Source organism: Pseudophryne corroboree, chromosome 6 (assembly GCF_028390025.1).
Source record: "Pseudophryne corroboree isolate aPseCor3 chromosome 6, aPseCor3.hap2, whole genome shotgun sequence".
Classification (NCBI taxonomy): Eukaryota; Metazoa; Chordata; class Amphibia; order Anura; family Myobatrachidae; genus Pseudophryne; species Pseudophryne corroboree.
Window position 1 is genome coordinate 24,869,742 of NC_086449.1, and position 9,894 is coordinate 24,879,635.

General features: G+C 47.1%; 1 protein-coding gene across 1 annotated transcript; it reads left to right on the top strand.

Moving 5' to 3' along the window:
- The first annotated feature begins 514 nt into the window (after window positions 1-514).
- LOC134935928 (zona pellucida sperm-binding protein 3-like) lies at window positions 515-6,792 on the top strand. The gene is made up of 8 exons (XM_063930781.1): window positions 515-1,067; window positions 2,344-2,462; window positions 4,485-4,588; window positions 4,661-4,838; window positions 4,915-5,035; window positions 5,530-5,621; window positions 5,697-5,830; window positions 6,537-6,792. Exons 1-8 carry the CDS (start codon window positions 546-548, stop codon window positions 6,773-6,775), a joined length of 1,509 nt encoding a protein of 502 aa, XP_063786851.1. The 5' UTR covers window positions 515-545; the 3' UTR covers window positions 6,776-6,792.
- The last annotated feature ends 3,102 nt before the right edge of the window (window positions 6,793-9,894 follow it).

The following is a 9,894-nucleotide window of genomic DNA, read 5'->3' on the forward strand; positions in this document are numbered from 1 at the left end:
TATGAGAGGGGAAAAAAGGAGATCTATGGTTGACATTCATTCCTTCTTCCCAGATCAAGCACATGCTGCCTAGCTAAAGCTAAATGCAAATATAACAAAATGACATGTACTCTAGCATGACACGATATATATTTATCACAGCAAAAGTACACACTGTATTTAGCACAGGTGAGTACATTACTTACTAGTCACCTGTTCACAAGCTGCAGGATGTCTATGCAGGACAGCTGTGTCCAGTAAACAGCTCAGGTTTAGATTTTAAGATAACAATTATTGGTGAGTGATAGATGGATAGATAGATAGATAGATAGATAGATAGATAGATAGATAGATAGATAGATAGATAGATAGATAGATAGATAGATAGATAGATATTTTTGCATATAAGACAAAAATACTGTTAGACAACCTTATCTTTGGTGAGAGAAGTTGTCAGGTGAGTGTGATCATTATTTACCCCAGGTGGGGGTATTAGCAGCTGGGGGAGGAGTATAAAGGGATGATCCCTGTACTCCTAGCCTTGTACAGTTTGTCCTGCAGGCAGAATGGGGATGTGTGTGAGGTGGAGTTGGCTGCTGCTGGTGGTTCTGGTTTATGGCTCAGGATTGGTCAGTGCTGGGGAGCGTGTCTTGTTTAGGCGCCAGTCAGGTGATTGGTGGAGGCATCACCAGCACTCTGTGAGGGGCTCTCCTAGAGTGTCTCATGTGGGGGCTGCTCAGCCAGTGTCTGGCCTGGGGTCTTCCAGACGGATTGCTCAGCCAGTGTCTGGCCTGGGGTCTTCCAGATGGGGTGCCCAGCCAGTGTCTGGCTGGGGGTCCCCTGTTAGGAATGACGGGAGAGCTGCTCAGTCTAGACAGCTGGCACCAACCCAGAGCTCTCCTATCAGTGTGCACTGTGGTGAGGACATGATGGTGGTGACTGTGACGAGAGACCTGTATGGCAATGGGAAGCTGGTGAAGGCCTCAGACCTAAGCCTTGGACCCCAGTCCTGCAGTCCTGGCACCCAGAGCAGTGATACCAGTGTGGTCTTTGAGATTGGCCTCCAGCAGTGTGGGAACGCAGTACAGGTAAGTGGGGGTGGGGGGGAAACCTGTTTTTAATCTAATGGGATTATGTCTCATGTCGGTGCCTATTGTAGGGTTGTAGTGTCTCCTAGGTGCAGTTTATATATAATGTAATACAATGAGCAGCTTGCAGTGCAATGACACAAGTAATTGTGCTACAGTTCAGAGTGTGCAGTAGGGGGCAGTGAGAACAATACTTATATGCTTGGGGGAGATGTATTAAGATCTCTAACAAGTGAAATTGACCATGGCAACCAAGCAGCTTGGTGGTAGCAATTATGAAGCCCATTCTAGAAGATGATGGGTATGTGCTGTCTGGTTGCTATGACAATTTTTCCATTTGTTCACTTCGAGGGCTTGATGCATCATAACATAATCCCCAAACAGATGGGGGTGGGGCACCAGGCTCTTGATGATGAATAGGACCCCTAGGGGGAGATGTACTGAGAAGTTGTCCATGGCAACCAGTCAGCTGTGCTGTATAATTGTATAGTATGCAAATTAAAACTGTTACTTCAATGCTGGTTGGATGCCATGGGCAACTTCTCCACCCTTTTCACAGCTTGTTACATATCTCTCCCCTCTCCTCCCCCCCCCCCCCCCCCCCAACTCGCTAGACTTGGTCACAGACTAATGATCTACACCTGTGTAGTGTTACTCATGTAACCACATGCCATGTAATGGTCATTGCAGAATATAAAGCATTCATGTTACCTGGGGCAGTCTGAGGTCCGGCTTCCTGATTGGTATTGTACCAGCCGTAATCTGCCAATGCCAGCTCTGTGGCTGTATGAAATCAGTAGTTGCAGTCCGTAATATTTAAACCTCTGCAGAACCGCAAGTTCCAGCATTCCTTGTCAGCTTCTGGCATGCTGGGACTTGTCATTCTTCTTCTCCCCCCCCCAGTCAACTCTTGTCATTTTCAAACACAGCCTGTAACCCTGCAGTTAGGAGATGATTGGCTGCTACTTTATCTCTCTCAGGTTGGAGATGAAGTAGATGGAGATAAAGTACTCGTGTCATATTTCAATAGCATGTAACATGGCAGTTATAAGTTGATTAATTGCTAAGCCTTGTAGAAAGATAAAGTATCAGACCCCGGAGTCGCCACTAGGTGGCGCACCTCTTTGCTGTAGCTATATTTAAATGTATTTGACCAGAAGGATCCCATTTACTGTAGTTACCAGACCCTAGTCTCATTACACATAGTACAGGTGTCCTTCAGATCTGCATGTAGTACTTTGTCTGCGTTATAAACAGATAATCTTATTGTCCTCAGATGACCCCAGACTCGCTGATCTACACAACCAGTCTGTCGTACAACCCAAAGCCCTCCAGCAGTGTCCCCATTACCAGGTCCAACCCTGCCGTGGTCCCCATCCAGTGCTTCTACCCCCGGTGAGTGTGGTTCTGAGGAAGGGGTGGTGGGGGAGAATTGTAGCTTATTAATGAGTGGGAGCTGCCACACTAGTGACTCTCAGCCTTGCTCTGTAATGGAGAAGCTGTGCTCCTGTGCCATAATATTTCTCTGAGGCAGTGGAGATGGGGTATGATGGCTGTAGGACCACATCTCCTTGAACAAGGAGACTCTTGGGTTAAGGCGGCCTCCTGCTTTACTCTAACCCAGGTTGCATGCAGGGTAGCATTGTGGTGCAGTCTTAGGGGAAGATGTACTAAGCAGTGAAAAGTATAGAGACGTTGCCTATGTGAACCAATTGGCTACTCTGTATCATTTTATAGTATGCAAATTATAAACGTTACGTCAATGCTGATTGGATGCCATGGACAACTTCTCCACTTGCTCACGTTTACTCTTTTTCACTGCTTAATATATCTTCCCCCACCCCCCCCACACACACTAAGGCTGCCGTGTGGGCTGGAATTGCTCTTGTATCTTGGCTCTGCATATTCAGTTGAAGTTGCAAAACTCATTGGTGTCTGTCATGGGTACAATGTATGCGTTGCACACAGGTCCCTGGGTCCAGGAAGCACCCACACCGTACACACTGCATCCATGTTTTAATACTTACCTTTTCCAGAGTCCCACGACAGGTGCTGCAGCTGTGAAAAAAGCACTCCCCAAAATGGCCGAAACGCTGTAGGTAATAAGTCTCCTGACCATGGTGGGCGCCATGTTTCTGGAGACCCGTGCAGTAGACTCCAGCACAATGCCTATGGCGGCATGAGGAGGAAGGGGGGGGGGGGGGGGGACATGGAGTCTGCACATGGGCCACCTCTTAACTTTTAATTTTATCTAAGATGGTTTAAAATATAGATTTTTAAAATGTATTAGGCACATCTGCAGAACAGATCTCCTCATCAAAAGCTGGGGACACAGAGGGGCGGTGCAGTTGCATGTGACCTGACCATGCCAGTTAGGTGGTTAAAACGCCCCTGGCAAAGTTTAACCAATTAAGTGCTTGCTACATGTGGCCCCTCAAAGCTACCATGAGGCCCATGGTGCCTGGACTTGACTTGTGTAACTGAGAATTGGCCACCTCTCGCCCATCATGCACTTCAGCAGTGACAGATAAAACCAACTGACTGGTAGATGGGTACTGCTAGGTCTCCATAAATGGTACATGTGGCTGCTAATGCCAGTCAGTGACGGTAGATGGGATTCACACCTGGGTTATTTCTGAAGAAACTAAGACTCTGTACATGACTCTTAGAACTGAGCTTTCCATCGGAGTCTGTCATTTGGACAGCAGCACTGCAGTGTTATGGGGTGGTGTCCTTTAACAAGGTTGTAGTTGACCCCATCCCACCCTACCATGATGAATTGTGATTGGCCAATTATATAATCTGTATGGAGAACAGGAGAAACTGCCATTTCTAATACAGAAGAAAAAACTCACTGGTTATGGACTGAATACCTCAGTACTGTCTATTAGGCTTACTTAATGGGCAAGCAAATGCTCTGCTAATCATGTCGCCATGTTAACATTTCATTCAATGTCTAATACTGCAGACACAATTGTGGCTAAACAGAATGGTGGTTGCACAAATCCATTTATCCACTAGCAGCTGTTAATCTAGACTAGAAAACACCAAATCCCCCAGCACACCATAATAGACTCAGCAAATGAGGCCTACAGCCTACATGATAGCAATGTAGAGATCTTGCATACTTTTGCAAACACATGGTAAGCCAGCAGCCACTGCAAGGTGTTTCTGCTCTGGTCCTATGCTACATGATAGCCATGCTTGTTGTCATACATCCTCATTCTAAAATGAAATGGGTTACCTGGAGGCACCACAGGATCCTCCAATATGGCACTACAAGGATCAACATACCCTCCAGCTACTGTACTGTCTGTGGCTAGTAACATTTATTTAAATGCTGGATTTTTCTAAACCAATGTGTAATCTCTCTGGTTTTGAGGCATCTGATAAAGGCTTTTTTTTTGTCTTGTGCAGACATGGTAACGTGAGCAGCAATGCCATCAAGCCAACATGGGTTCCATACAGTACAACTGTGTCCTCAGAAGAGAGGCTGTCCTTCTCCTTGCAGCTGATGGCTGGTACGTGAGGTTGGGTGGTGTGATGGTGCTGGGTCTGGTTTTGTCTCTTCTAATCCTCTGATTCCCTTACAGATGACTGGAGCGCTCCCAGACCTTCCTCTGTGTTTGAGCTGGGGGACATGTTCTACATAGAGGCCTCTGTGGACACCCAGAACCATGTCCCTATGATGCTATTTGTGGATAGATGTGTGGCCACTCTGTCTCCTGATGTCCAGTCCAACCCTAATTATGCTATCATTGCCTACAATGGGTATGTTACACAGGTTACTGTTCAGGCTGATCTGATGGTCCCTCCCCCTTGTGGCTATAACTAATGTCTTCTATAGGTGCCTGGTGGATGGTCAGCAAGAAGACTCCTCTTCCGCCTTCATATCCCCAAGGCCTGAGCCAGACAAGCTCCAGTTTGTGGTTGATGCTTTCAGGTTCACTGGGATAGATGTCTCTCTGGTGAGGACTGACCCATTGTACTGGTTTCACCTTCTAGTCTGGGTGCGGACACAGAAATGTAATGCACAGCTATCAGACTGTATCTGCACCAGTATAGGCAGGTGAGGTGGGTGGCTATAGAACACTCCATTTAAAACATTCGTAAGTGTGGCTGTAGCCCATAGGAAACCAGAGCTGCACTGCAGAAGGCTTTGAATTCCAGCGCTTGGCAAATTTGACAACTTGCTGTAGAAACCCATGGGTGTTGCTGTGTTCTATAATGGAGGAATCTGCCCACCTGGACATCACCAGAATGTCTCGTTGGTTTTTCTTGCAAAATTACTTTGATAAATACAGTATGTCCTTGAGTGTGAATACATGAGCTGTTATCACTTTGACTCCTGTAAGTAATTGCTAGTCCTTGTCCAGGAGATCAAATTGATTCAGAGCTTCCATAGTAGAACGCTACTCTTCTCCAGCTTCATCCCTAAACTGTAAATGTTGTCTTCCCTTAGATCTATATCACCTGTAACCTGAGAGCTGCTGCAGTCTCCCAGACCCTGGATCCATTGAACAAAGCCTGTTCCTACAGCAAAGCCTCTAGCAGGTGAGACACTGTAGACCCCTGAGATATGCTATTGGTTTAAGGACTCTGCTGGCTGACTTCCACACCTTTTCTTAGGTGGCTGGCTGTGGAGGGCTCCAATAGCATCTGCCAATGTTGTGACACTGGGAACTGTGCTGCCTCTGCTGGTCAAAGCCGGAGACTGGGTGCTGTGCATGGGAGACCAAGAGGAATGGGGAAGAGAGAAGTTGGTGAGTTCTTCAGATGTTACCAGGCACTGTACTGCCGAGTTGCTTACACACTGCTAGTCTTCCACGTGCCACGTCTAGGCTTGGCAAAGGCACCTTCTACACTGCAGACAGTGGTGTCACTAAGGACCTGTGGTCATACTCCTACTTGCCTTGTACCTCTGTCTTCCTCACAGAATTCTTGGAGGCTTCCCTTCACTGCACCTGGTTAGGGGCATCTTCAACTCCCCCCCCCCCTGTCTGCAGGAGCTGTGACTGCTGAAGCACAATCTCAAATATCACTTGGCACCTGCTGCATAGGAATTACATCTTGTGCAAGTCCATTACAAAATCTCAACTGTGGCCAAGGCTCTTAGTAATAGCTTATGGTTACCTTTAAGAATACAAGGCCAGTGGTCCTCAAGGCACCCCAACAGTTCATGTTTGGTTTGTTTGCAGATGTTCTAATCTGACCTACTAGGTAGGTACTAACTACATCACTTGTGCCTAAATGTGGATAGCCTTAAAACCTGGACTGTTGGGGTGCTTTGAGGTCTGCATTTGGTACCAAAGCCTTAGATCAATGGCTCCCATTGAGTAGACGGTGGTTTTTCCCAGGCACGTGTAGACTCTTACCAGTGCATAATCTTGCATATCACACTGTCCTGATGTTTCACATTTACCGGAGATTCTGATTGCTCATATTTAAGCTGAACATCTCCCCTTGCAGGTGCTCGCTCAGAGGAACATGGACTGGTCACACTCGGGCCTCTTCTGGTGACCGGCACAAACGCTAATCCAGCTCCTGGCACTGCCCTTAGTCAGGCTTCCAGAATGACGGTGGAGTCCACGCCTCTAGAACTTTGGGTGCTGGTGGCCGTTGTATGTGTCAGTCTGGCTGTTGGTCTGGTATTGGTTGTGAAATGTGTTGTAAGGAGATTCTCTCACAAAGCAGCTGCACAGAAATAAAAAGCTTCAGAAAACCATTTTGTGTCCTTGTATATCCTATAAACTTGCTATAAAATGTAATGGGTCCTTGTCATTTACCACAGTATATATACTGTAGTGTACATAAGAAACTGCCTGTAGCTCCTCTCCTGGTTACATTCATACAGGGACCTGTAGCTTCTGTGGTACCAGATCTAGGTCATGGTGACACTTGGTATCCCAGCTGTGAAAGGTCTAGCATCAGGCTGAGAACTGCACTTCTGCAGGGGTAAAACAAAAACATAATGGTCCATCACATGTCTGAAAATGTCTCCAGAGTAACTGATGGCTCGGCAGGTGCGGTGTCACTCCCCTAATGTATGCCGAGAAGCACCAAATACCTGAGATCTAGTCCCTGAAGAAATGGTCATCTGTAAATTGGTTGTGGTCCTTAAACCGTTCCACCCACTGGCATTCATATTGCTGATGCCAGTACTACGGCATCCATCAAACTCCTCGCCCTGTGCAATACTTAATGCACAGTTAGGGTCATTCAGACCAGATCGCTACTATGCGGTTTCAGTCACTCTGCAGCGATGGGGTCTGAACTGTGTATGCAATGCGCAGGCGCATTGCCCCCTGGCGACCGTATAAGTGAAGAAAGCAATCGCAAGGAGGTTGACAGGAAGAGGTTGTTTGTGGGTGGTAACCGACCATTTTCAGGGAGTGTCTGGAAAAACACAGGCGTGTCCTCCTGTTTGAAGGGAGGGTTTCTGACAGCAGCTCCGGCCCTGATCATCGCACAGCAAGAGTAAAGGTGTGTACACACGGTAAGATCTTTTTCTTCAGATTCTGACTATATAGTCAGAATCGGAAGAAAAGAGTGCAGAACGCAAGGTGACCGTCACCTTGCGATCCCAAGCCGATGCGCGGTCGGCATCGGCCGAAAAAATAGGCTGTGCAGGCAAGTCAATCCTGACTGACACTTAGCCAGTATCGCAAGCACATAATTGGTGCTAAGCGTCTAGTTTCCCTTCATGGAGAGGACCTGCGGTGCGTGGTGATGTCATTGCGCACCGCACAGCATTGTGGCACAGACGCTAGGGGTCATAATTGACCTCTAGTGCCTATGCTGTGGTATGGGGGAGACGTCATGACTGACGTCTCTCCCATAGATCCGAGGAGAAGAGCGGCGCCGGTCTGGAATCAGGAGCGGGGTATAGTAAGTATACTTTTTTTTTTTTTTTTTTTTTTTTTTTTTTTAGTCTTCCCTTTCAGCTGGGGGCATGACTGACCATGCCCCCATATTAAGCCACACCCCCAACTTTTGCCCGGGGTGCCACAAGGGCAAGAACCGGCCCTGAATATGGGGACAAACAGAAGCAAATCTTGTCCCTCACCACACAACTGACCCTAAGGATGACACTAAGTAGTCTTCAGACTCTGCAGCTTAAAAGTATAGACACCTTACACGAGGCATGTCCAAACTGCGGCCCTCCAGCTGTTGTGAAACTACTTATCCCAGCATGCCCTGACACAGTTTTGCTATCAGAGAATGCTAAAGCTGTGTCAGGGCATGCTGGGATGTGTAGTTTCACAACAGCTGGAGGGCTGCAGTTTGGACATGCCTGCCTTACACATCCACTAAGATGTTATCCAATTCCATATATAGCTTTATACATAGACCTGGGTTATTTCTGCAGTGACTGAGACTACATTGAATTTAGGCATTAATGTATCACCATCTAATTCTTCATAGATGGCAGGGAAATAAACTGCTAACAAATCCGGGTTTGCACTGGTCAAGTGCTAATATTAACAAAATTCCTGCTAGTACTGCTAGGATTCAGCCCAAGTGTACAGTCTACCTCACAGGTTCTCAAACTCGGTCCTCATTGCCCCGAACGGTGCATGTTTTGCAGGTCTCCTCACAGAATCGCAAGTGAAATAATTAGCTCCACCTGTGGATCTCTTAAAATGTGTCTGAGTAATTACTACACCTGTGCGCCTGCTGGGTTACCTGCAAAACATGCACTGTGTGTGCCCCCCGAGGACCGAGTTTGAGAACCTATGGTCTACCTCACATGTTCTCAAACTCGGTCCTCAGGACCCTACACAGTGCATGTTTTGTAGGTAACTCAGCAGGTGCACAGGTGTATTTATTACTCCTTGACACATTGTAAAAGGTCCACAGGTGGAGCTAATTATTTAACTTGTGATTCTGTGAGGAGATCTGCAAAACATGCACCGCGTGGGGGCCTGAGGACCAAGTTTGAGAACCTATGGTCTACCTCAGGCATTCCCAACCACGGTCCTCAAGGCACACCAACAGTGCAGGTTTTAGTGATATCCAGGCTTCAGCACAGATGGTTAAATCAAAATAACTGAGCTACTAATTAAGTCACCTGTGCTGAAGGCTGGATATCACTAAAACCTGCACTGTTAGGGCTGTAACACACACTCCGGTTTTTCCCATATGGCAAAAAGCTGGACAAACTTTGTCCGGCTTTTTGTCATCCGGGAGAAACCGGCAGTGTCTGTCACACAGGACGGCTTTGAGCCGTGTGTGATGCTGTGCGCATGTGCAGCATCAGACACGGCTTCAGAAAAAACCGTTGTGTGTGAAAGCTCCCCTTCACACACATGGTTTACTGGCTCCAAAGACGGCCTGGCGGCCGCCGGACCTTCCAGTGGTGAGACCCGGCAGCCGGGCCGGGGCCATGCAGTGTGAAGGGACCCTAGCCCTTACACTGTTAACTACAATGCCGGCACGGGAAAAAGCCGTCCGGCTTTTTCCCAGCCAGCAAAAGCCGGGTAGTGTGTTTCAGCCCTTCGTGTGCCTTGAGGACCGTGGTTGGGAATGCATGATCTAAAGTTTGAGGGAATAAATAAGTGCACCACCACACAGACTATCCGCTGAACAGAGTTGCTTTAATTAGAGTAGGTACATTTGGTATTGAGTCAAAACACAGGTTTATATATTTTTAGTGTGATTATTTGCCTGAATTTGTTATTGATATCGAGTTGTTGAAATGCATGCATGTTTGGTATTCACCTAAAAGTATTTGATCAGGATTACCCGATCCATGTAATCTTTCATTGATCCCATGGAAGAGAAACCACAGAACACAGAGTTCCTGAGCAATTTAAAAAAAAAAATT

Bases quoted from the DNA above. Each gene is read 5' to 3' on its own strand.
- LOC134935928 (XM_063930781.1), top strand. From the start codon at position 546: ATGGGGATGTGTGTGAGGTGGAGTTGGCTGCTGCTGGTGGTTCTGGTT. The intron at 2,463-4,484 runs GTGAGTGTGGTT...TGTCTTGTGCAG, and splicing joins ATCCAGTGCTTCTACCCCCG to ACATGGTAACGTGAGCAGCA. The intron at 4,589-4,660 runs GTACGTGAGGTT...ATTCCCTTACAG, and splicing joins CTCCTTGCAGCTGATGGCTG to ATGACTGGAGCGCTCCCAGA.